The sequence below is a fragment of the Mus caroli genome, unplaced genomic scaffold (assembly GCF_978045245.1).
Source record: "Mus caroli unplaced genomic scaffold, Mus_caroli_1 scaffold_16, whole genome shotgun sequence".
Lineage (NCBI taxonomy): Eukaryota > Metazoa > Chordata > Mammalia > Rodentia > Muridae > Mus > Mus caroli.
The window spans coordinates 14,767,070-14,794,199 of NW_028227271.1; the positions used below are offsets into that span (position 1 = coordinate 14,767,070).

Below are 27,130 nucleotides of genomic sequence, written 5' to 3' on the forward strand. Positions count from 1 at the left end.
CACAGAAGAGCTTTCTGTCCTGACTCTAAATAGAAGGACTACCGGCAACCCCCACCGGTGCACAAGCCCAGAAACCGTGCTGGAATGTGACACTAAGAGAGCCACTAACTGAAGATTGCTCCTCCCCCCCACTCCCCCCCCCCCCAGCCATCCCTCACTTCACATGAAGTGTGCGGCAGTAGCCTCAGTCAGACCCAGCTCCTTCCTGTGCCATCTCTGGGGTCTCTGCAGTTTCGAACTTTCCTCCTGCAGTTTCTTGCAGATTTCATCAGGAAAATTCCAGATGCCCAGAGAGCCAGCCTTCAGTGGAAAAAAAAAATCAATGACCAGTTTACTCTTCATTCTGAACCACCCTCATTCTGCTTGCTAGAGGACACCTTCAACTCAGTGTCACATGTCGTCTGCTCCTGACCTGAGCCTGTGTTGGACCACTGGGTGAATCTGAGTCTGATCCCCTACTGTAGTCGGGAGGCCCTTCCAGAACCCTGTTTATCTTCCCCCTGGCTCCAGCGTCTTCCTTCCTGGGTGCTCATGTCGTGACCATCTTGACGCCAGAGGTCTTAGAGTGCCACTCTGTCTTGGAGAGGAATCAAAGTCCAAGAATCTGGACAAATGACTTCCTTAGGAACAGCCACCTGCAAGGAAATACCCTGGAAGAGACTTGCTCCGGAAAAGTGACTCAGGTCAGGGGCTTTTGGGGGCGGGAGGTCTGGGAAGTTACCAGGAAGTTACAGGTCCCAGTTACCACAGGGACCTGTAGATGTTAAAGTACACTAAGAACCCACCCTTCCACCCTCTGAGGGATATATCTGTTAGTCTCCCTTAACAGTTAAAACTGATGAGAAAAAAAAAAGGTTATATTCAATAATGTATAAATGAAGAGTTAGAAACAAGTCATGTTGTCTTGCCATTAGTTCCTCAATACTAATGTGCCCTAAGTTATACCACACAGGGACCCAACAACCCTTCTCAAACACCAGACCCCCAGACACACACCCCAGCTCTAACACCACAGATACACACACACACACACACACACACACACACACTCAACCTTAAACACCAGTTACGCGTGTAGAAGGGAAAGGATTTTTAAAGAATTTGATACATTGTGTTTCACAAAATTCACCAAAGGTGGTTGTGAGCAAAAAGCCAGCAGCCAATCAGATTTGCCTTCCTGGTTTGTTGCAGTCAGACTCCATGGTTTTTTCCTCTTTGCTCAGTCAGAAGGGGGATACTGAGGTCTTTTCAACAAGGACCCCTTAAGTATCTCATCAGAGGAAATGAGACAAACAGCCCACCATACGCCAGAGGAACTCCAGACACGCATTTAAGAGCGACACAGCAGGAGAGCCAGATAACTGCCGTGCTGCACTGCTAGGCAGTCCTGAGCCTACCGCGCAGGAGCAAAGAGCGTAAGGTTACCAAACCCAGCACGGGACACTCCAACCGGCGCAGATAAGGATCGGGAGCGCGCGAGCAATCTCCAGCCTCACCCTATCCCGCCCCGGTCCCAGGTCCGCAGCAGCCCCACCGGGAAGGTTCCCATAGGCACACAAACCCGCTTGGCTCCCCAGCTCCGCCTCGCCCCGCCCCGCCCCGCCTCGCCCCGCCCCGTCCCAGCTCCACCTAGCCCCGACTCTGTACCGCCCAGTCCCAGAGCCCGCCCTTCTGGGTCAGCCAAGTGTCACGTGACCGCGGGCGTATCCGAGACAGCTTGAGATCGACGCTGTCTACCACCAGTTCCTCCTCAATTTCGAACCGCCCTTGTTCCATGGCGCCGGAGCCTCCCGGGTCAATGTGAAGTGACTTCTGCTCCTGATCCCAAGCCTGTGCTGGCACCTCTGGGTGAACAGGGTCAGATCCCCGCTCGTGACGTTAATGAAGCCCTGGTCCTTTAGGGGCTCTATGGAGTTACACCCCAGGCCATCCCCTTCCGAGTTCTGACAGATTCGCTGGAGCTTCAGAGAGTGGACCTACAGACAGAAGGATTATTTGGGTCTGGCGGCTCAGGGGGGTAGGAGGGCTCGGGACTGTGGCCTCAGGTAGGGACTGGCCTGGGCGCTCAAGGAACGAGCCTGCTGGAATCGCTCTGCCTTCCCTACCAAGGGACTGAGGATACAGGCCCATCTGTATCTGTTATGGGGCCCCTGGGGACCCTCTTTTTGGCATTGGCTGCAGGCCTGAGCACTGCCAGCCCACCTAACATCCTGCTGATCTTTGCGGATGACCTGGGCTATGGGGACCTGGGCTCCTATGGGCACCCCAGTTCTACCACCCCTAACCTGGATCAGTTGGCTGAAGGTGGACTACGGTTCACAGATTTCTATGTGCCTGTGTCTCTGTGCACGCCATCTCGGTGAGTGAGGGACCTTTGCCCCTTCCCACTCCCCTGGCTCATCCCATTTCTGTCTCTCTGTGGGTATGTCCACCATTCTCCCTCTTCTCTCTGCGTTCATCTCTGTGGGACTCGCAGATAATGGATTCTGTGGTTTGTACTACAGGGCCGCCCTCCTGACTGGCCGCCTCCCAGTTCGATCAGGCATGTACCCTGGAGTTCTGGGGCCCAGTTCCCAAGGGGGCTTGCCCTTGGAGGAGGTGACTTTAGCCGAAGTCCTGGCTGCTCGAGGCTACCTTACAGGGATGGCTGGCAAGTGGCATCTTGGAGTGGGGCCAGAGGGGGCCTTCCTGCCCCCGCATCAGGGCTTCCACCGATTCCTGGGCATCCCATATTCCCATGACCAGGTATAAACCAGGCGGACCCTCTGCTGCTCCCCCCCAACACACACCCAAGCCCTCATACCAACTGTACCCTAACCTGTAGCCAGTCCTCCCTCACACTAACCGCTCTCTGCTCTCCCCAGGGTCCTTGTCAGAACCTAACGTGCTTCCCACCAGACATCCCCTGCAATGGTGGCTGTGACCAAGGCCTCGTTCCCATCCCACTACTGGCCAACCTGACAGTGGAAGCCCAGCCCCCTTGGCTGCCTGGACTGGAGGCCCGGTATGTGTCTTTCTCCCGAGACCTCATGGCTGATGCCCAGCGCCAGGGCCGACCATTCTTCCTGTACTACGCTTCCCACGTGAGTGACCCTGGCCCCGCCCCCTGGCTGCCCAAGACCTGTACCCAGCCAGTGCTGACTCCAGTCTCTGCCCCCAGCACACCCACTACCCTCAGTTCAGTGGACAAAGCTTCACCAAGCGCTCAGGCCGTGGGCCATTTGGGGACTCCTTGATGGAGCTGGACGGAGCTGTAGGGGCCTTGATGACAGCTGTGGGGGACCTCGGTCTGCTGGAAGAGACACTAGTCATCTTCACTGCAGATAACGGGTACGAGCCAAGCAAGGGATACTCGTTGCTCTATCACAGGCCAGGACTCTAGGGTCCATCCACCTTAGCTGTTTGTTGATTGTATAAAAGACTCGAGAGGTGCTAGGCACATTATGGTGATCCATAACCAGCAGTGGGGCAGGGCCCTTACTTAGCCTCTTGTTACTGATGACTTCCTTGTGTGTCCCAGTCCTGAGTTGATGCGCATGTCCAATGGCGGCTGCTCCGGCCTCTTGAGATGTGGAAAAGGAACAACTTTTGAAGGTGGTGTCCGAGAGCCTGCCTTGGTCTACTGGCCAGGTCACATTACTCCTGGTCAGTCCCCTGGTCCTCTTTGTGTAGACCCATGGCCCCCATCTCCCTAGCCTCGATGGTGAACGGAATGGCCGAACAGCCATCTGTCCACAGGTGTAACCCATGAGCTGGCCAGCTCTCTGGACCTGCTGCCCACCCTGGCAGCCCTGACCGGGGCTCCGCTGCCCAACGTCACCTTGGATGGTGTTGACATCAGCCCCTTGCTGCTAGGCACAGGCAAGGTAGGGCCAGTCATCCCTTGACACCAACTCCACTGCCCCCATGCTGGTCCTCCTTTAGGTATGAGTCTGGGCAGTGCCAGAGAGTACATGCCTAGTGTCTCCTTTGATGAGTGGCCCCTGAGCATCACCTCTCAGGATCCTGGGTGGGCCAAAGCGGGGGGTGGGGGTGGGGGTCCCATAACAGGGCGATACACAAGAGCTTTTAGAGATCTCTCCTGCCCTGTCATCCTGACTTTTCCCTCAGAGTCCACGGAAGTCTGTCTTCTTCTACCCGCCCTACCCAGACGAGATCCACGGGGTCTTTGCTGTTCGGAATGGGAAATACAAGGCTCATTTCTTCACCCAGGGTACCCCGCTTCCCTTCCCCCTTCCTGGCTTCCCCTCCCTAGCCCTACTTGCTGACCCCCAGCTGCTCTGTCCTCTGCCCCTCCTTATGTAAAAAGCTGACCACCTCACCCCCCCCACCCCGTCCCCAGGCTCCACCCACAGCGACACCACTTCAGATCCTGCCTGTCATGCTGCCAACCGTCTGACAGCTCATGAGCCCCCACTGCTCTACGACTTGTCTCAGGACCCTGGGGAGAACTACAATGTTTTGGAAAGTATAGAGGGGGTCTCCCCAGAAGCCCTCCAGGCTTTGAAACACATCCAACTCCTCAAGGCCCAGTACGATGCAGCCATGACCTTCGGCCCCAGCCAGATAGCCAAGGGCGAGGACCCTGCCCTGCAGATCTGCTGTCAGCCGAGCTGCACTCCCCACCCTGTCTGCTGCCACTGCCCGGGCTCCCAGTCCTGAGGGGACTGGAGAAATCACGGGGGTCCTTCAAGGGTAGCCCAGGACCCCTAACCCTGTCCTGAGTGTGTGATGGTTCACCAGAGGGACAGGGACAAGTGTGTAGTTTGTATCTGGTAATGTAATAACACCAGCTGAGACTTAAGGCGTGCTAATTCATCTAGTCCTTGTGGTAACTCTGAGGTCAGTGCTATTCTGCTGTGCTACAAGACAAGGACATTGAAGCATAGGGAATCTCGTGGACCTGTCCAAGTCCGATGTCACCTTACCAGAGAAAGAGCTTGAGCTAGGATTTGAACCCAGGCACCCTGGGTCTAAAATTTGTCCCACCCTGGTTGATCTGCGTGTGTCCATGGACACATCGCTGAAGCGCAGACATGTCCCTTCACAGAAACCGGTAGTGAGTTCAAGTGCCAGGAACTGGGGGGGTGGGGGTGGTGTGGGGGTGGTGGTGAGGGCAGAGGAACCCTAAAGATGCAAAGCACCTGGAAGACAGGCTTTCCTCAAGAAGCATTGTCAGAGGCCCTGGAACTGGTCAGCTTGGTTCTTTAAAGAAATCAGCTGTCTGGAGTTAGGTGATAAACTGATCATTCCAGGTAGAGTTAAGGACCTGGGGACCCTGCTAGACCCCAGGAAGGACCATTAGCAGCTTCTGAGACTGCCTCATGGGGCTTACTCTTCTCTCAGGCTCTGAATTTCTGCTTTGTGCATACTTCAAGTAATTTTCTACAAAAATAAATAAATAAATAAAATAAAATAAAGTTGTCTACAAAGTAATCTTTTAGAAACATCAGGGGCCAATAAGATGACTCTAGGGGAAAGCCCTTACCCTGCAAACCTGGCAACCTGAGTTCAATCCCCAGAAACTTCCCTGAAAAAGCCAGATAGTGTAGCCCACATCTGTAGTCCCAGTATTCTTAGGGGGCTCAGGGAAGAAGAAAGGAGAATTGTCCAGAATCTTGCAGACCAGGTAGCCTAGAGTAAACAACATGGTAGAAATAAGACCCTGCCTCAGCAAGACAGGCAGAGAACCAGATCCCCAAAGTTGTGTTCTGACCTCTGCATATGCTCTGTGGCCCACACGTCTGAACTTACATGCATCATACATGTGCAAGCAACAACAGTAATAATAAATTTTTTAAAAGCCTATTGGATTAGAGTCCACCATGTTCAAATTCCAAACTCCTTCAGTGAGCCACCATTTCCTTGGGCCCACTACAAGCTGGAGTGATCTCTCTACTGGCAATACTCTGTCTCCGATGTTAGCCTCTGTAGAAAGGGACTTTTGACTCCCTACCTGTGTTTTCATGGTATAGTGTGCTGGCATGTCCAGGTATATATGACATTTCGGGTGCTCTTCAGTATTGGTCACACTAGAACGGTACCCTTAGAGTATGTCAATATCTCTAGCCAACTATTGTTGCCTTTTTTTCAATGGGGGCAGACTTCCAGAGGGCAAGCATACAGCCTCTCTCCATTAGGGTGGTGACCAATCTGAGCTGGTTCCATTGCAGTAATTGATCCAGGAGCGGCGTGTGGTTGAGGTCAGAATGATCTGGGTGATAACCTAACTTAAGCAATGTTGCTGGTAACGGATAGAATCATGCAATTGTTAAACCAGCTTGTCCAGCTGCCTGCCTGGAGGAAATCAAATTTAAAAAGTCAATCTTGCCTGTTGATGTTTCTGCTGGTGAGCTGTTTGTCGCTTGCAGCTGATGTTGCCTGGCAGAAACGAGGCCTGAATGGAGTGGGTGGCACCCACTTTGAGGGGGAGGGGATGCCTTGTGGTACCAGATGCTTGCTTGGGGTCCTCCACATCTCCAATTTCCACATATCTCTTCCATAACCTCTTATCTGGTTGAGAAACTACACTGAGCACACTCCAGGGTCTGCTGTGTCCCAGGCTCTGCACACAGGTATAGGTGTCTTGGGGGCTGTCCAGCAGGAACTGATGCTGGCTTCAAGAGCTCCTTCATCATGTATCTAAGCGGAGGACTGGTCCCAGATGATTGGTACCTCAGTTCAAGGTGAAGATAGAATTGAAACAGATGGATTACCCATATGTCACATTCAAAACGACGACAACAATACAGATAAAACAATAGCCACTCCTCTATCAAAACCAGTAAATATCAGCACTTGGCATAGGCTATGTTTAAATGTTGATCCCATCATATTTACTTATACTGTAGTGCTGGAGCAAGGTGTTCTCAAAGGACAGACATGAGCTTAACACAGGGATGTGAGGTGCACGGGAGACTTCAGTGCCATAGAAACCATGGAATCTTGCAGAGTGTGGTGTGTGGGTATTGCCTAGACAGACAATAGGGAACCTGGGGGTGCTACGGTCTGAATAGGGGGGTGACATGAAGCATGTGTGCAAATAAGGCAATCTATACAGTCAGAATTTCCATATTTTCTTATATTGTTCTGTGGTTTACACTTTAATAAGATATGTAGCAGCCCTTCAAAGTGACAATCTTGGACATTTGAGAGCATAATCACAGAGTAGGAATTGGCCAGGCAGTTTAGCTGCCAGTGTGTCTTTGCTATGATGCATATACATGGATAAATGGCTCTGTAAGCTCTCGCCTTTCTTACTCTCCTCTCTCTCTCTCTCTCTCTCTCTCTCTCTCTCTCCCCACACACACACACACACACACACACACACACACACACACACGTGTCCATGGCTGGCCTCTCTCCCTCTTTCTATCTTCTCCCTTTCTCCAATAAAGCTCTAAAACCATAAAAAATGCATACATAAGTGCTTGTTTCTCATCATTTTAGCCTACTGCAACATAGTCTCACATAGGCACACTTGTGTGTACTTACATGCGCCTACACAAATACGCAGGCATATCTATACACACACACATGCTACCTGTGTGCACAAATTCACACAGGCATAACATGGATATTCATGCAGATACATGCATACAGATACAGGTGTGCTCACACATGTATGACACAGGCATATGCACACAAACACACATGCACCTGAATATATACACACATTCATTCATCTAGGTGCTCAGTTATTATAGCTCCCAGATTCTGCCTTAACAAGATTCTGATTTCACCATGTTTTCTGTGCAGTTCTGAAGCAAGGAGCCATCAAAGGACATCCTCCTTTATCATTTCTGTGCTGAGGTGGGGGTGGAGGGTGGGGGAGCCAGCACCTTTCCCTAGGAGCCCAAACTGTCCTTTTTCATGCATTTTCCCCAAGTGACCAGAAGGGGGAGTAGAAGGGAAGGTTTCATGGAAGGATGTTTCATTCAATTCACCTCTTTTTCTGAATGTTCTTAATTACAAAAGTGGTTTTCTTTTTTTTTTAATTTTCTTTTTTATTTATTTTAGATTTATTTATTTATTATATGTAAGTACACTGTAGCTGTCTTCAGACACTCCAGAAGAGGGAGTCAGATCTCGTTACGGATGGTTGTGAGCCACCATGTGGTTGCTGAGATTAGAACTCCAGACCTTCGGAAGAGCAGTCGGGTGCTCTTACCCACTAAGCCATCTCACCAGCCCCAAAAGTGGTTTTCAAAGAGGGCACAAGTCACTGGGCTAACTCCATTTTTTCCTTCTCTGGCTCTATTTTTTTTTTTAATCTTTAACTTTTTTCCCTCCTGAGTCAGTGCCTCCCTCTGTTACTTTGTGCTGGAGAGACAGGACTGATGAAAACTGTTTAATAAGCATCTTTACATCAAGGGATTCAAACCATCCCCCAAACAGATAAGCCTTGCAAGACAGATCACCGCTCAAATGATGGCGACGAGCTCTGATGGCAAGGTTGCCCCTGGAGAATCTTTTGGAAACCAGATGGTTCTCCTCAAATAATGACGGTGGCCACTTCTCCAGAATCCCTTGCAGAACAAAAAACTGAAAGAATGACCTGACCAAGATCGTCTCTCCTCTCTGTTGTGTAAACTCTCAGCCCCCACGCCCGTTCATTGCCCTTTTCTATGAAATCTCAAGTTCCTGTTAGCCTTTTGAAGGTCACCTCAAGATTATAGAATCCCTCTGCTCTGCGCAACATGGCTACAAGTGATTATATCCTTCTATACTCACCTCTTTTAAATTGGTGTTTTGGGATGGGGGGCCCAGTCTGTTGGTACTTCTAGAACTAGATACTTTTGCGAGTAACAATGTATCATCAGACCAGGCAGACACTCCTGTAACCTTAGTCTGGGTACACAGTCCTGCCATACTCAAACGTTATTCTCTGTGGTGTTAAAATATTTAATAAATAGTTTCATTCAGCACTTACCCTTGGGTCACCATGAACACTCCCCTTAGGAGTCAAAAAGCCCTGCCTAACCACCAGTAACAAAGGAAGCGTACATGAAGTTGTGTCCCTTCAGACTCCCTCTGACCCTTTTCGGGAGGAAAAGTGTATGGATGATACCATGTGGGTCCAAGGTACCACTTGTTAATCACAGGTGCTGCTAGATCGTACATAAACATAATCATGAAGCAGTCTTGTAAGCACACTTCTAGGAGAGACCTGGGTCCTCCCTCTTAGACAGCCTCCTCAGGAGGCATGAACATGAGGGAGAAAGACTCTGGGGTCATCTAAGCTGCTACACTCCCAGGCCCAGAGAAGGAAAATTTCCAAGTGATTGGACTCATGATTCTACAGTTCTTGCCACTCTGCACACACTGCAACAAATGGACCATGAAGTCTATTAGCCATTGAGTGTCTAGAGCCTGCCCACCTCAAGAGCTCCTGATTCCCTGTGTGGACTTCAGCCCATTGCAGAAAGTGTATCTCTGCTCCCCCACGCCTCAACTGTTCCCTAGAAGAGCCAGATAGTACCCACTAATTCCTCAGAGGGCCAAACCCTTTTTAGTGGCTTTTGCTTTTCATTCCTTTGACCCCAGTATCCTCCCAGTAAATTCCCTTTTAGATATTTCTACTGGTTGGTTGTGGTCATAGAATATTCGCTGACCCAGAAGGAAATTAAATACACTCGGGCCTCCTACCCCCAGCAAACGCTTGACCATCTGTTAATATTGTACCCCTGTGCCTGGTAGAAGAGACTAGAGGAGCCAAGCCCAGCAGTACAATAGTCACAGAAGGTTCAGAGGTAAGTGACATAGTCAGGATGGAGGGACAAAGGCCTTAGGAACCTGTTACCTTATCTTGGAAGAAGGGCCCTTCTGAGGAAGGAGCAATATCCTGACAGTATGATTCCTTTTGTAGTACTCCAAATTGAACAAGCCTTACCTGAAAGGATCCCAGTGTGAGCTGGTGTAAGGCTCTGTCTTCCTGGCAAGACAAGGCCATTCCCCTCTCAAAATCAGAGCAGTTCCCAATTACCTGCGTGAGTTGAGATTCTCAAAGGATAGGTCCTAATATTCCATGGTGGAAGAGGAGGGGAGAGTCACGATTCTTTATTTACAAGGTGTCCTGGCTAGGGTTTTTGTTGTTGTTGTTGTTGTTGTTTTAATCAACAACAGTTAGAGTCACTGGGAAAGAGGGAATCTCAATTGAGAAAATGCTTCCACCAGTTTGACCTGGAGGCAAGTCTATATGCATTTTCTTGGTTAATGACTGATATGGACCCAGCCCACAGAGGTGGACAGTGCCGCCCTGGGCAGGTGGCTCTGGGCTGTATAAGGAAGCAGAGGAGCAAGCCAGTAAGTAGCACCCTTCCGGGGTTCTGCTTCAGTTCCTGCCTTGAGTTCCCGCCCTGACTTCATATACTACCCAGCCGACTAATCTCTAAAAAGACATTTTGTTTTTTCATTTTCCAAGACAGGGTTTCTCTTAATAGCCCTGACTGTCCTGAAATTCACTCTGTAGACCAGGCTGGCCTTGAACTCAGAGATCCACCTGCCTCTGCCTCCTGAGTGCTGGGATTGAAGGTGTGCACCACAACTGTCCTATTTTTCATGAGTGAAATCAATGTATTTTTCAGGTTTTCCCTTGGCTTCAGCTGTTTTCTTTTCTTTTTTTTTTTTTTTTTTAAGATTTATTTGTATAAGTACACTGTAGCTGTCTTCAGACACACCAGAAGAGGGCATCAGATCTCATTACAGATGGTTGTGAGCCACCATGTGGTTGCTGGGAATTGAACTCAGGACCTCTAGAAGAGCAGTCAGTGCTCTTACCCGATGAGCCATCTCTCCAGCCCGCTTCAACTGCTTTTAAAGTTTCTTCTCAGTAGTTTTCAACTCACAATCTCTAACATAGTGAGTATAATTCTCCATATTTCTTATTATTTTATTAAAAATATTTATAAGCAAATTTTTCATATCATCGTAATATTCCAATTGTGTAGCTATACCTCGATTTAGTAAACTGTTGCTCAATAGTTCATTTCTTGTACGCTTTCTTTTGTTTTGTTGTTTCCATTTGTGTGTTGCTTGGAGCTGAACCCAAGGCTTCATTCAGGGAGGCACATATTTCACCATGAGCCATGCTCTATCCTACCTTCAGTAACTTAAATTAGAATATAAACCAACATACCTTGTGCTTTGTAGAAAATGTTGTCTTTAGGGTGCTTCTCTTGAGCTAGGTTTCCACAAGTTAAGAGTACCAGAGTGTGATGGTTTGTATATGCTTGGCCCAGGGAGTGGCACTATTAGGAGGTGTGACCCTGTTGAAGTAGATGTGTCACTGTGGGTGTGAGCTTTAAGACCCTTATCCTAGATGCCTGGAAGCCAGTCTTCTTCTAGCAGCCTTCCGATGAAGATGTAGAACTCTCAGCTCCTCCTGCACCATGCCTGCCTAGATGATAATGGACTGAACCTCTGAACCTGTAAGCCAGCCTCAATTAAATGTTGTCCTTATGAGAGGTGCCTTGGTCACAGCAGTAAAACCCTAACTAAGACAGAGTTAGAAGTATTCCACAGAGCTCTGAGGTTTTTGCATCAAACCAGATGCTGCACTGCCTGGAGGATCTAGGGTATTACAGCAACAAGGAATAAAGCAGGTGACCCAAGGATCCAGGCTCCTAATGCCCAGGGGGATGGTTGCCAGGCAACAAACAGGCACTGGCAGCAGGTATTCATGGAACACTGGTAGTAGCAGGGGGAGGGGAAGGGAGCTGGAGAGGAGTGTGGGTAGATCAGGCTGAGATCTAAAAGGAATTGCTGCAGCATTTAAGGACAGTGATCTACCCAGGTGGTTGCAGGTGCTTAGGGAAATGGGGAGCCCCAAGGAGTCTGTTTTGGTTTGTTTGTTTGGTTGGTTGGTTGGTTTTTGTTTTTGTTTTGTACAAAGGTCAGGGAGGAAACTCAAGCAATTTGATCCAAGTCAAGAAGGTGGGGACCATAGACAGATTGAAGGATGTCAAGATGGAGGTGAGGGTGGCAAGAGGAATCAGGTTTATCCTTAGCCGTGAGGTTCGGGTAACTGAGAAGAAAAAAAAAAAGGTAAAACACAGAAAGAAGACAATTGGATATAGTGGGGCTGGGGGTGGGGGGAATAGTCTCTTATAAATTCAATCTTTAGTTCAAAGTGTGTGTGGTATCCCCGGAGCAGACACAGGGTCCTCTACAAGTAAGTGATCCTTCTCAGCACTAGCCCAGTGAGCAACTGTTTGGCTCTATGGGAGCTATTGTGCTGTCAACTGGAGCAGGGAGTTAGTGGGCAACACAACACATCTGTCCTCGTGGTCGGTGCTGTGGGAGGTGGTCTTGGTGTGGACTGGGTATTTTCGGGCTCTTGGCATCTGATGTGAGAGACCGAGATAAGCAACACACCTTATAAGCCAGGTTAGTTTTATTCAAAGCAAAGCGATAGTACAGGTCAAATATGCTGTCAAGAGTGACCGAGGGCCACATGAGTGAAGAAGACACTACGCTCGAGGGCTCGAGGTTGTTGCCTGGAGACTTCTATTACGGAGACTAAAGGAAGGAGGAGATGCTATTGGCATAGTTTGGGTGGTTCTCTATTTTGGAAGGCAGGCTTGGAATACAGAAACCCTCTGTCCAGTGCACAGTTCCCCTCCCATAATGCATCTTGCTTTAATCGTCTGCATGCCCAACTATGCATAGGTCTTAAATGGTAGATAGGGAAGTCTCCCTAAAAGTTCATCTACAGAATATTTTGCCTTAATGCACATGCACCCCAATCCAGTTCACACCAAACCAGTCTCCTCATCCTGATACTAGACATAACTGTACTATGACAGAATAGGATCTTAAGTTTAGTAATCCTTAAGGGAAGGAGAAGCTGATCTGACTTTCCAGAGTGGACTACCTGTGCATCTCAGGGTAGGTGGGGGGTCCTGGTTTACCAATAGGATGCTGGGTACATGGAGAGGGGTGCATGTGCATAGTGCATGCAGGCAAGGATGTCAGGCTGCCAAGTGCATCATTAGAAAAGGGGTGTAGCCTAGACCAAGTGGAGTCCCAGTTTACTAAACTATTCCCTATGCTTGCCTGCTTTGAAGCCAGTAAGGAAGAACCCAGGACAGGACAAGGCTTGTGGGGCAACCAGAGAGGTAGGAGGAAAGCAGCAAGGAAAGGCCACCAAGCATGTCCCACAGCTGTCCTAATTGCCAGACAGGAGGAAAAAATGCTAACCATATGAAAAAAAACAAAAACAAAACAAAAACAAAACAAAAGAGACATAGAGGGTCAAGGGAGGAAGACTGGGCCCTGGGAGGGAAACAGGACAGAAAGGATAAGGAACTGGAGGTGAGGTGGAATGGTCTCTGCTGCAAAGCTGCGCAGGTCTGGAGGCCACGACTCCATCATCCAGCACAGGGGAACAGGTTTCATACCGCCCCCAAGTGGCTCTCTGTCTCACTACAGCATCACTAAGTAGCAGAAAAAGATATTTACAGGTTTTCCTGGACACATGGGATGTTCCCCGGCACATGAGCTAAAAATTGACAATTCCACAGCAACTGGTCTTCGTCCCTGATATTCACATACACTGTGAATATTTTTTTTTGTTTGTTGGCACACTGAAGTAACCTTTAAGTAAAGATGACTTTTATAGTTACTACTCTTTTTTCAGGGGGAGGGGACGAGGGACAGGATCACATCATATAGCCTAGGTTGGCCTTAAGTTCACAGTCATCCTGTCTCAGCATTCAGTGTTCTTGGATGTTAAGTATGTGCTACCATGCCAGGCTATGACAAGGGCTTTTTTTTTTTTTTTTTTTTTTTTAATGTAGCAAACTGTCGAAACATCCCTTTGTACACTGTGTCGCTCACAACCACCACCCCTTCTCTTTCTGTAGTTCTGCTTAAGGTCAGGGACCACCTACTGTCATAAGGATCATTCCCCTGAGGTTGGAGTCACTCAGGGGTCCCAGGAGAGAATCTTGGTGAGGATCTAAAGTCACCTTTTTGTTGTTGTTGTTTAACAAGACAAAACAAACCCAAAAAACGGTCAATTTTCTTACTGTGTAAGACTTTTAAAAAATACTAATTTTTGAGACCCACAAACATTGTTTCTCAAGTTGTTTGTGGCACACACATCACCACCACCACCACCACCTCCACCAAGATCTGAGCCACGCCTCTCCCCATACTCCAAATGGGAAAGACACAGGGTCTGTGGCCAGTGCCTTCTTTCCTGGGCTATCTCTGCAGAAACTCAAGTGTGTTTGCAATAAATGTCTGTGAGGGCCACACCACCTTTAGCATGGCTCTTCTAGCACAGCATGCAGTGATCCACCCTCAACAGGACTTCAGAAAGCACTGAAGACTCCTCCCATAACCCCCTCACCCTGGGTCCTCCCTTTCCATTACCACAGGCAGTACCTGAGACCTGGAGCCCACTTGGGCACCACCTTAAAAACAGCCAGGGTCACACCAAGCAGAGTTTATTGATGCCGTGGGGGCGGGGCCCACGTACACAGCAGGTGGCAGCACGCAGGGCAGATACTCACTCGCTGGACTGAAGGGGTGTTAGCGGCAAAAGCAGATGACCTGTGGGGAGCACCCTTTGGGGGTGCCCTCCTCCTAGCAGCATTGGGGGCTTTGGGTGAGCATCAAGAACCACCTAGTTACCCTAAGGTTCTCTTAGAAACCCCTCTCCCCCTCCTTCCCGAGCTCTTTGTGAGTTTGGGGGCTAGGATCCCTTCCTGTGATCAAAGGTGGGATGATCCCTTGAGATTCACTATAAAAATTAAAATTCATTTATAAATCACAAGAGAAGGGCAGGAGGGAACCACTGGAGGGAACCTGACTTCATCGGTTACCTTGAGCCTACTCCCCTCCCTCAAAGTTCTGCCTCCCAAAGAGAGAGCAAAGAGCAAGGTCTACAGGCACAGAGAGGGGGCGAGAGACAGAGGAAAGGCCGTCGGGGGGAACGGGACAAATGAGGACAGGAGAGGAAAAGATGCATCGGAAGAAAAATATGGCTGCTGAGGCTCCTCTCCCCAAACAGCTCCCAAAAGCCATGACCTGGGGATAAAGGAGAAAAGTTCCCAGCCCAGAGACTCCCACAACGTAAGGTTCCAAATGTCCCCGATCCAGTCCTTGCTCAAGCCACAGTGGCCTTGAGATACTCAGAGCTGTGTAGACGGGAGCTGAGGGAGGTGGCTGCTACTCCAGGTAGATATCCTCTGTAGGGCAGGCAAACGCCAGGTGCTCCTGGTAGTACTCCAGGAAGGCCCGGCTGCAAAGAGGAGATGGCAGTGCTTAGCCCGGGCTCTTCCCAGCTGTGCACTTGAGTAGCAACTACGTCCACACAGCACCCTTTCTAGCAACCGGTAGCCAGGCCCCGCCCTTTCGTGCGCCTGAGCCTTTCCGAGCCCTGTATCCTCCCTGGGCTCCTGCTCCATCTTCCTACTCACCCCACGCTCCGCGCCACTGGTCTCATAGACTCCTGGGACACAAAGACGTGGCAGGCAAAGCGGCTTAGCAGCGGGTGTTTGGTGATGAAGCCAAAATAGCTGTGGGGACATTGACAAAGTGGGTGTCAGAGCGCTGACCTAGCCTTGGGCACCCCATTAATACTAATACTAACTGTTGTCCAGATGAGCACCTTGAGACTCCAGATCCTACTCCACCCTCAAACTGCGGCCAATCAGATCCACTGCCCCGTACCTAACAGGTGTTATGTGTAAGTATTATTAAGGCCCCATCTAAAGCACTTATATTAATTCACACATTTCATAATAGCCCTCTGAGGTGGATGTATCGATGGAGACTAAGCATAGAGAGCATTAGTGTCTTGCCGAAGGGCACAGTCTGTGGCAGCTAAGGGAGGCAGTCCCTTAATACCTAACACCATGTATCCCTAACCGTATCCAGGCGCGGCGCAGATACTCCTCAGCCTCTGCCTACTTCATAGTAAAGCAAAGTAACCATGCACCCATCACAGCTTTCCTTAGGACTGGTAGTAGAACTGGGGTGGATTCTAATGCATCTCTGTAGGACTGCAGCTGGACCAGCAGCTAGCCTGACTGGCACGGATTGGGCACCGAATCGGTATGGGTGGAGCCCTAAGGGTGGGCAGGGATTGGAACAGGCGGGCCCCCTCGGCGGCATTTGAAGGCATGCAGGGGGACCAGGTAAGTGCTTACCAGCTGTTTCGGGGATGACAGCCACAGAATGAGATGTTCTTCATCTGGAAGAAATGGCTGCAGCGCTGGAACTGGAAGTGAGCCATCCCAGATTGGCTAGGGAAAGCCTGTGGCCGCCCCTATGCCACGCCTCCTTGATGCCTCTGCCCCACAGTTTTCCCTGGCTTGAACCACCCCCACACTCCCACCGCCTCCAGGCCTCCCTCTGGTTCCCAGTCTGTCACGCTCCCACCTCAGGTCCTCCTCCACTGAGACTCAGCTTGACCCCCCGCAGAGAGATCTCAAGGTCACAAGAGGCAGGAGGGCGCAGGTGGACTGTTAGTTTCCGGGCTGTGGCAATCTGAGGGAGAAGTCAGAGAAGAAGGTGGGGGAGGGGGCCATGAGGAACCCATCATGGGTTCTCTCTCTCTCTCTCTCTCTCTCTCTCTGCCTCTGTTCATTTTTAGATTGTCTTCGTACTCTTGGCACCTATAAGGCCCCAGGGACAATTCTGGAAGACAGAAGGATGACCTTGGGCACGTTTGCTCTCGGAACAAGCCAGTCATCACTTTGCACCCTGCACCTAGCTCGCCTCCCTTCTGTTCCGACCAGGCAGCTTTGCTTGGTCCAGGTGCCAAGAACTCGTCCTGCCCACACTTCCAGCCACCTCACTCACTGAGTGATCCCCATAACCTGGCCGGAGCTCTTTGATCTAGATCTGCTCTGTCCTGCTACCCAGGGCTCATCGGGCTCAGTTTCTGCCAGTCAGATCAGCAGGTACTGATAACTGTCCACTGAGTGGACAAGGGATTTCCTGGGAAGAGGACATGAGCGTTGACTTTAATTTCAGACAGAAGGATGGTGGCTTAAGGGAGGAGGAATCGGCAGAGAGGAGAGAGCTTTACTTAAACTGACCAATAGACCCAAAGAGACAGCTGCTTCACTCTGCTCTGGGTCTTTCTTTCTTTCTTTTTCTTTTTTTTTTTTTTGGCTTTCGAGACAGGGTTTCTCTGTATAGCCCTGGCTGTCCTGGAACTCACTCTGTAGACCAGGCTGGCCTCGAACTCAGAAATCCGCCTGCCTCTGCCTCCCGAGTGCTGGGATTAAAGGCGTGTGCCACCAACGCCTGGCTCTCTCTGGATCTTTCTGATTGGGCTTCTGAATCAGGTCTGAGAGCCAGCCCTATATATAACATCTCCCTTCAAGGCTTGGAGCCACGGGAGCTGTGACACCCTGTGAGACTGGAGTGACATTCAGCTGGGCCTCCAGCCTGTGCCTGCCACCATCTCCACACTGACCTTTTGCATGGCTGCACACAGGATACCATTGCCCTGGTGACACGGTACCTCCACGGAGCCCAAGAACTGCACATCGAAGCGATCCACCCAGCACGGGCTCCGCTTGCTCCCTGCGGGAGGTAGGGACAGGAAGTCACATAGTCCAAGGGTGATATAGGGGGAAGTCTGTGGTGGCAAGCTACCTCTTATAGGTGGGACCTTACCCAGCAGGTCCTTGGCAGGACCAGGTACCGCATGGGCATAGAAGGCAGGGAACACTCCACGCTCGCCGGTGCGCATGTTGAAGCCACGAAACCAAAAGTCATCCTCTTCTGCCTCCACCAGCACGGGGTCATCCACATCTAGTTCTAGCTCATCCGGGTGTCGAGGGATGAACCTGAGGTCAGGTGAGAGGGTTGATTGAAACCATGCTGGCCGAGACAGGTCACTTACAGGAGTGTCCTAAGGGTCATCTTGGCCAAGAGAGTGAATGTACCTGAAGACAGCCCGGTGCGTTTGCTCTCTCTCCTCCCCATTCACCACACAGGAAAAAAGACCAAAGGACTCAGTGCCTGAGAGACAGACAAGAGAGACGGAGATGCAGAGAGTAAGGAATACCATGGAGAAAGAAAAGGACTGAAGGCTCTGGCCGTGGGCTAGAGCCAAATCCCCTCCTTGCAACTTGGGCATCCTAAGTCAAGGAAGAAAGGAAGAACAACCCACTAGAAGCTGACTCCCTGCCACTCGGAGATAAACACTGCCCATTGTTCTAGGGGGAAAAAAAAGAATGGTCCAGCCTTGACCATCTCTAAAATTTAACCCCCCCCCCTGCACACACACACACACTTTGGGGGACCAGATAGGGCCTGAGGCCAGGATGGCACTTCTTCCTCTGGGGTCACCCCACGTCTCCCCACTCCCCACTCACTGGAGGATCGAGATGTGCTGTTGACAAAGACATTGAGGAACTTCTTGGAGAAGGTGAGGTCGGGACTGTCAGGAGAAGCATCCTCTGGCACCTGGTCGCTGCCTAGTAACGTAGCTCCCGCCTCTTCCTCACTGGCCTCGCAACTGCTGTCCTCTTCACTGTCGTTGCCCAGGCCTGCGCAGCGCCGCAGGCTCACCAGCTCTAGCTGCGTGTGCTCATCCACCACTAGTGTGTATTTAACTGCGTCGTATACCAGCGAGGCATCCAGCGGCGCAGTAGAGCCTGTAGTCCTGGAGCCAGGGGGAACCACGCTGTCCTCCGCATCCTCCTCATCCTCCTCGTCCTCTTCCTCATCCTCCTCCTCCTCCTCCTCCTCCGAGCAGGCAGCAGAGCAGGAGCGGCCAGGACGGGCAGTGCGTCCCGGTGTGGCCCAAAGCGGGGTGATGGTATCCCGTGTTGGGTTACTAAGGAAAAGGCATGGCCCAGGCTGCGCCGGACCAAGCCGAGGTGCGGCAGGCGCCGGCGGAGGTGGCCCGCAAAGAGTGTCCATGTCCACCAACTCCACGTGGGGCCCTGATACTGCCTCAGGGTCTTGGCAGTCCTGGGGTACCGAGTTGGCCTGTGACGCAGCCTCTTCTGGCAGGCGTGGGGCAGGAGATAAGCACTGGCCAGGGCAACGAATGGGCGAGGAGCCCTCAGAGATCATGCGGCTCACCAGGTTGCTGAGCAGCCAGGGCGAGTCAGCATCCTCGCTCAGGTCAGGCTCAGACTCAGAGCCCGACTCATATTCGCTGTTGGTGTCATCCTGGCCCACAGGCAGGAAGGCAGGGCGGCGGGGAGGTTCATGTAGTGGCTCGGGCTCCGGCTCAGGCTCCGAGGCTGGGGAAGAAGCCTCCTCGATGGAGTTGGTGAGATGTGATGAGCGGCCACTGCTGCTGCCACCGTCGCTGCTAAGTTCCAGCTCTGTCTCCGAAATGGACGAGATCATGCGCCCTAGGCGAGCGCCGCCTGCATCCTCAGAGTCCGAGCCTGGTGATGAGAGCTCCTGACTGCTTCGCCGACCCTCGTGGCCTCCACTAGAGTGGCTTCTCAAGTCGGCCTCAATTCCAGGATCCGAGGAAGGGGAGGCCCCACCTGATGATGCTGGTGGCTCTGGGGGCTGGTTCCCTTCACAGTCACAACCAGGGTGTGCAAGGGACTGTACTTCATGGCGCTCCTCTTCTGCTGGCAGGAGAGGGGCTGGTAGCTCTGCAGAGCAGGGAGTTGGGTTACTGCCTCCAGAAAGCAGGCCTCCTTCAAGCAAGCAGCAATTCCTCCCTTCCCTCCCTCTTCCACTGGGCTCCTAACAGCCTCCAGGCCTCACCTTTAAGGGGCTCCTGGGCTGGCGAACGCAGCACAGTCTCCTGCCAGGAGGATGGGGGTGCAGAGGTAAAGCCTCCGTTGTTGTTATTCAGAGAGTCCTAGGTAGGATGACAAATCAGTATAGCTGAGGACCACTCCATCAACAGAGAGAAGGAAGAACCTGCTACAGAGGCTCCAAACTCAACTGGAGTATTATATGTCTCAGGAAGCTCACCTGTGCTCCAAGTGTAGTCAGATGGAGAGTGGTGGGTCGGAGCTTGTGGGACTCCTCTAGGGAAGGAGAGGGAATAAGGGACTCTCCAGCAAGTGCCTGTGAACCAGGCCCTCCCCCTGCTTTGCCCTGCCTGTCTCCATCTTCCTCCTCTTCCTCCTCTTCCTCATCTTCCTCATCTTCCTCCTCCTCATTGTCATCGATCATCTCAAACTCCTGGAAATCATCTTGGAAGGAACAGATAGGGTGTGGCTGCTCCGAGCGACCCAGAGAGAGACTGTCCTGCAGGAAGGAGGGGACAAGACAGGGCTGGGCCAGAGTACAGCAATCACCTGGAGTCCCTGGCACTAGAAGAGGAGGAAGCAGGAAACTCAAGAGTTCCTTCCAGTTCACTGTACCCCATCATCAGAGCGAGGTTTGTTTGATTAAAAACAAAGACAAAAACAAAAACAAATAAACAAAAAAGCTGCTTAAGACACAGGTTGATCACTGCACTTCTGGGAAGGGCCCAAATTTTGGAGACGTTCTCAGAGTAACCCCAACTAACCTCCCAGTTTTATTCACCCCCAAACCCCATCATGTGTACACCGCCAGCCTGCTGCCTTTGTAGCATTTTATCAGTTCACAGCTCCTGGCTTACACACCAAACTGTAAGACCACCAGAACAGGGCCGCATCCACACTGCACTGGCTGACTCCCATGGGAACATCATCAATAAGATGTAACAGAAGAATGCATCAACATGGAGCGCCTTCACTCTGGTGATTCACCAAGTCTGTACCAACCCCAGGGTCTCTGGCATAGCCAGTCCTTCTGCCAGCAATTCCTCTCTTCCACACCCTCCTACCTAAACCCATCTGCCTGGTTCCTGCTAACCTCGGGTTCTATGACTTAAAATTTCCTCTGGGAAGTCTTCCTGGTTCCCTCCGTCTGGATTGGATTCCCTTCCCCATCATCACACTCTGTGTCCAGTTGGAACCGGGCCACTGGCATACTGGTGATCACTATCTCTCACTTGTATTCACCTTCCCGCCCCCCTCCCTCCCTCCCCCCTAAACTGAGAGTTGGTGGGGTGGGGCTGCTATCTGGCTCTGCTCAATGCCTGTAAAGCACCCCCCCCTCCCGCCGCCCTTGACACACGGCATTTCCTCAAAACGAGCAGAAATGGAAACATATAGACAGAAGGGCTGAAAGGGAGATGAGCTAGACAGGCCACAGAGGTTGAGTTTTGGGAGAAAATGGAGGGTTTAGAGCTTTCGTGGGGAGTGATCTGAAGACAGGAGCACCCAGGCAAAGGTGCACACCTCCTCTTGTGGCACTATGCTGGGTAGATCTGCCAAATAAGAGCCTCTGAAGGGCCTTCGGCGTGTTAGGAAAGAAGACCAGCACCAAGGGGCTATCAGCAAGAGCAGAGGATTTTTTTGCACGGCAGCTGAACTCAAGACTCCCTAAACCCACAAGCATGCTAGGGAGGCTGAGCCTGTGTGAACCTCCTCCTTACTCAGACCCTACACACCCAGCCCCTTTCCCCACCTTCTCACAGTGGTCCGAGTCGTAGCTAAGGCCCAGGCCACAGTCGTCCGTGATCTCAGACAGGTCTTCATCATCAAATTCTTCCAGGCTTATGTCCTGGGGAGGCCTGAAGAGGATGCCAGGGTCAGAGGACCACCTGACCTAGGCTCCTGGCCTGAGAGCTGATCCTGAGGACATTGGTGGGAAAGGTCCAGCTCCTAGGGTCCCCAGCTCCCAGGCTAAAGCCTTGTCGTTTTTTGACCCCAGGCACTGCTCTCCCCTGGGTCCCCTCCTCCACCACAGAGAATGAGCCCAGAGGAGGCACCCCTCCACAAACCCCTCCCACTCCTTTTCAGCTCAGCTCCCAGCCCCTGTGGGTCACAGCTTCAGCCTCAGGGGAGACACCTTGAACCAACAGGGGGAGGGGGGGGCTGCGACAACAAGAGAGGGAGGGGTCCAGCTGTTCCCCATCCACTCCTACAGAAACAGGCCTACATCCAAAGATCCAGCCCCCTCCAATCCCAACTTCCCCATCTCACCCCCAGAGCTTCAAGCTTGATTTCACTCTCTGCCGTCCTGGGGGGGGAGGGGGTTGGGAGGGAAGAGGGCTAAGGGCAAGGCCCTAGCCTTTATGGAAGGAGGCATAACAAGGCCAAAAGGACACTGGCAGGAACAGACTAGGTGCTGAACACCCTGCCTAAAATCCCTCAAAGGGTCAATCGAGAGACCGCACCCTTGCTAGGTCATCGGTCCTGGCTGGGTGCGGTTCGGTATCCCAACAAGAAAAGTGAATGTGTATCTCTGTGTGTGGGTGGGTAAGGGGGGGGTGCCATTGGGTTTGCGCGACAAGGAGCAAACACCGAGGGACCCAGAGCCCAGGGTGGGGGATGGGAGCATCAGTCAGAGGCCTGCAAACCAAGGAGGCGCCCTGGCCTGGGTAGTTGAAGTCGATGGGGTGGAGTGGCAGGCCGAAGAGACCTACGGGAAGATGAGACCCGCCGAATGCGTACCTGCAGCCGGGAGGCGACAGCGAGTGAAAGGTGGAGAGAGAAAACATCTCCGCGCGATCCGCCATCTTCCCTGGAACCGCCGGCCGGCAGCGAGGGGGAGGGGTGAGGAGCACCGCGCGCCCTTGGTGCTCAGGCTCGCGGCCTCTGTCTCCCCACTCACCTCGTGACACGCCCTGCGACACCCGTCGGCGACACACCTCAGCGCCCTGCCAGGACACCGCGGCAGTAAGCCGCGCCGCAGGGGTAAGGGGAGGGAGTGGCGCAGGGCGGGGCCTGAGGTGGGGGCGGAGGAATGGGGGTCGAGCCGAGAGGGGATGCGGGATGCGAGGTGGTGGTGGTAGCGGTGGTGGTGAGATTCTGGTCGGGAGAGCTGGCGGGCGGCTTGCGTGGTCCTAGCGAGGAATAGGCGAGAAGGGATAGGTGGAAGCAGAGACACGCTGGTAGACCAAAGGTTTCTGCAAGAGCCAAGAGAGATGCGGGGGAAATGGGTGCGGTAGACCCAGGAGCCAGGACCAACGCGACCCGGGAATGCGAGCCTCTGGTTACAGCGGTGTGCAGTGCTCCTGGGAGATGGACGGCTCGTGGAGGGGTGATGGGCGAGGACTTAGGAACAGCGTTCATGCCCCGGCAAATTCGAAAAGCAGAGTTGGTCAGGAACCCACCAGACCTCCTAACCCACCAGACCTCCTAATCCACCAGACCTCCTAACCCACCCAGACCTCCTAACCCGCGCTAGACCTACTAACCCGCTAGACCTCCTAACGGGTGGCCGAGGGAGCTGTCCACCCGAGGGTGCTGATCAGAGCTTGTCGGAGCTGTTCTCCACTGGGTGCTGATGAGGTCAAAAGAAACTTCTCCTTAAGATTTGCTGACTCCAGCTAGAGAGGTCATTATCCTGCTAATGGAACAGGGACAGTGACTCTGTCTCAAAGGATGTGAAGAGGTCTGGAATCAGAGTCCAGCATTCAGAGGCCAACATTGAACTTTCTCTGTGTGGTACAGACTTGAAGATCCTGGGCAGAGATAGCGGTGGGCACTAGAAGTTGAGGCTATGTTCATCAACTGAGCAGCTGTTTCTTGGGGCCACCTATGCTCTCGGCTCTGTTTTGAGTATGGAAAAACCTCCAAGTTGAGGCATAGGCTTACTAAGAAGTTCTGTGTAGAGAGACGGGGCAGAAATGGAGCCAATTGTGAAGTGAGACAGAAGATCAAAGTGGTGATGGACAAGCTAGAGAAGAAGGGGTAGGGAGCCTCACACTGGAATTAAGTTTTGAAGGAAGAAAGAGACACTAGAGTGTTAAGGCTGGAAATCACAGAGCAGAAGGGACTCAGATAGTCAGGTGAGACACCCTGCTCAACCAGTTTCTTAATTTCTGAATGGCCAACAAGTGTGACTTCTCCGTGAAGTCTCCCGGCTTTCTCGGGATTCACTGGAATTGTACAACCCTGAACTCATCTCAGACTATAACCCCACACAAGCCTCCCTCTTATCAAATGATCACACCCAGATTCCAAAAGCATAGACAACCCCGGGAGGGGTTACCTCCCACTTCTCCTGTGGGGTTTCTCTTTGGCTCCAAGAGCACAGATTCTCCAGACTTAAGATCTAAGAGTGGTTACCCACCTTCATTTAGCCACCAACGTTCCGAACATGAGGCAATTATTCAATGCACCAGAGCTCAGTTTTTCCATCTGAATAAAGGTCCTGTGACACACATAAACCCTGGGCACAGTGATTTATTAACAGTCACTTAATATCTATCCTTCTAAATGCACAGTTGGGCACAGTGGCTCCCGTCTTTAATCCTGGCATGCAGAAAGCAGAAGCAAGTGGTTCTCTGTAAGCTTAGACTACATAGTGAGTTCAAGGCCAGCCAGGGCTGCAGAGTGAACACACACACACACACACACACACACACACACACACACACACACAGAGAGAGAGAGAGAGAGAGAGAGAGAGAGAGAGAGAGAGAGAGAGAGAGAGAGAAATGATGTATGAGAGGGTAGCAGTGACTCGCATACCTTTCTTACCAGAGCAGACTTTGAGAGAGCCTTCTGACCTGCTGACATTGGCTTGGAGCCCTCTTATCTATCATGCTCAATGTTTCCCAACTTCACTGTTTTAATGTTAACGTTCCCTCTTGCCTCAACATCCATTGCTACTGCAACATTGACAAGTCCCTGTCTTTTTCAGCTGCATGCAGAACATCTCCATTGTTGGTGTTCTGAGGCTTCGATCCCGTGTATCTTCGTGTAGATTTATTTAACATGTCTTCTCTGCCTGAGGCTCACTGGTCTTAATTACATGAATCTCTATTTCATTAGTGAAAAAAATCTGACAAACATTACCTCTTAAAAATATACTTTCCCACCGGGCGTGGTGGCACATGCCTTTAATCCCAGCACCCGGGAGGCAGAGGCAGGCGGATTTCTGAGTTCGAGGCTAGCCTGGTCTACAAAGTGAGTTCCAGGATAGCCAGGGCTATACAGAGAAACCCTGTCTCAAAACACACACACACACACACACACACACACACACACACACACATACTTTCCCGTTATCTCTTTAAATACTGTCTCAGAACCAACTACAGTGGTACATTGCCTGTAATCCCAGCTCTTACTATGCTGAGGCGGGGAAAGCTAAGTTTCAGGCTAGCCTGAGCTACACAGTGAACCTCTTGTCTCAAAAAAAAAATGCAAACAGCAAAATATGGACTCTGCTCCATCCCTTCTTTTCTTTTTCTTTTTCTTTTTCTTTTTTTTTTTTTTTTTTTTTGGTTTTTCGAGACAGGGTTTCCCTGTGTAGGCCTGGCTGTCCTGGAACTCACTTTGTAGACCAGGCTGGCCTCGAACTCAGAAATCCGCCTGCCTCTGCCTCCTGAGTGCTGGGATTAAAGGCGTGCGCCACCACGCCCAGCTTTTTTGGTTTTTCGAGACAGGGTTTCTCTGATAGCCCTGGCTGTCCTGGAACTCACTTTGTAGACCAGGCTGGCATCGAACTCAGAAATCCACCTGCCTCTGCCTCCCGAGTGCTGGGATTAAAGGCGTGTGCCACCATGCCCGGCCCTTCTTTTCTTCCAGCACTCCCACTAATCTCATGATGTTTTTTTTTTTTTTTTTGTCTCTAGCCTCCAGGACTTCTTAACCTCTTATGTTTTTCATATCTATGTCTTTCTGGATGATTTTTTAATACTCTATTCACATTTATATTTTAGTTCATTTTCTTTTCAACCATTTATCATCTGTGGATAAAGCTGTACACACCAGTTAAGCTGGCCAGTGAGTCCCAGACGTGCTCCTATCTCTGCCTCCACAAGCCTGGGACAAGACATATATGCCATCATACCTGGCATTTTTGCACGGGTTCTGGGGATCAAACTCAGTACTTCACTGATTAAGCTATCCTCCCAAACCATGGGCATTTAGTAATTTTTTTTAAAGATATGATTTCTTGGTTTTCTTGGGCTTGGGTTCACACACTGGTGAACCTGTAGGCTTTTGCCGTCTCTGCAGTCTGCCAGTCATCTGGTGCCCGGGGAAGAACCAAGCAGAGAATAGCTGTTGGATCCTTACCTGGAAGGGTCACGCTCCTGCTCAGGTCCAACTCAGATTCTCCACCTCTCACAATTACATCAAATCTGTCAGTTTTAAGTAGCTTTGTGAGCTCAGGAAAACTTTCCTGCAAAGGTCTGCCCTACTAACTGCAAAGGTCTGCCCCCCTAACTGCAAAGGTCTGCCCCCTTACCCACCCCAGGCCCTGTCTTCACCGATGAAAATCTGGATTTGGAGATGCAGTTAAAAAAAAAAAAAAAAAAAGGCTAGACCATGTCCAAGTCTAGTTGTCCACAAAGAAGTCTGACCTTGATTGCTGTGACAAACCTCCCAACAAAAAGCAATTTAAAGGAGAAAGGATTTTATTTGACACATGGTTTCGTGGTTTCAGATTACAGTTCACCATGGCAAGGCAATCTAGGTAGCAAGAACTTGAAGCAACTGGGCCACATCAAATCCACAGTTAGGAAGAGAACAACGAGCCCACTTAGATCAGTATTCCACACACACAGCTCAGGCCTTATCCACAGTAAAATGACAATCCCCCCCCCCCAGAGGCCCCTCTCTCCAGCAATTCTAGAGTCTGTCGACAAGACTAACTAACCATCACAACTAAAAATACAGATTTATTGTTCAAATATGTGTTCCTTGGGTCTATGGAAAAGCAGAAATGTGAAGCCATAGACTCCCCCATCCCAGGTCTCTGGCATAACCTAGAGATGCTCCTCCACCCCTGCCGGCCTCCAATTTCCATTCACTCACCCAGCCTTCTTTCCTCAGCTCTCTCATACCTGATCCTTACCTCTCCCTTCCCTATGCCCTCTCACCCAGTTCTCTCCCTCCATCCACCTCTGATGACCATTTTATTTCCCCTTCTGAGTGAGATTCAAGCATCCTTCCTTGAGCCCTCCTTGTTATCTATTTCTTTGGGTCTGTGGGCTGTATCATGGTTATCCTGTATTTTATGGCTAATAGCCACTTATAAGTGAGTCTGTACCATGCATGTCCTTTTGGGTGTGGGCGGCCTCACTCAGGATATTTTCTATTTCCATCCATTTGCCTGGAAATTTCATGATGTGCTCATTTTTAATAGCTGAGTAATATTTCATTGTGTAAGTGAACCACATTTTCTT

At 51.0% G+C, this 27,130-nt stretch overlaps 2 protein-coding genes across 2 annotated transcripts; one reads left to right on the forward strand and one right to left on the reverse strand.

Annotated features, from left to right (window-relative positions):
• Positions 1-1,630: 1,630 nt before the first annotated feature.
• On the forward strand, positions 1,631-4,804 carry Arsa (arylsulfatase A). Its single transcript, XM_021184040.3, has 8 exons — positions 1,631-2,359; positions 2,505-2,745; positions 2,865-3,083; positions 3,161-3,330; positions 3,521-3,645; positions 3,739-3,866; positions 4,111-4,213; positions 4,343-4,804. The coding sequence occupies exons 1-8, from the start codon at positions 2,142-2,144 to the stop codon at positions 4,660-4,662; spliced, it is 1,524 nt and encodes a 507-aa protein (XP_021039699.1). The 5' UTR covers positions 1,631-2,141; the 3' UTR covers positions 4,663-4,804.
• Positions 4,805-13,768: 8,964 nt separating this feature from the next.
• Mapk8ip2 (mitogen-activated protein kinase 8 interacting protein 2) lies at positions 13,769-22,701 on the reverse strand. Its single transcript, XM_021183315.3, has 12 exons — positions 22,440-22,701; positions 21,451-21,556; positions 19,921-20,199; positions 19,708-19,804; positions 18,345-19,592; positions 17,913-17,988; positions 17,641-17,813; positions 17,438-17,547; positions 16,393-16,500; positions 16,161-16,231; positions 15,429-15,527; positions 13,769-15,250 (listed from the first exon to the last, which is right to left on the reverse strand). Exons 1-12 carry the CDS (start codon positions 22,502-22,504, stop codon positions 15,178-15,180), a joined length of 2,505 nt encoding a protein of 834 aa, XP_021038974.1. The 5' UTR covers positions 22,505-22,701; the 3' UTR covers positions 13,769-15,177.
• Positions 22,702-27,130: the final 4,429 nt, after the last annotated feature.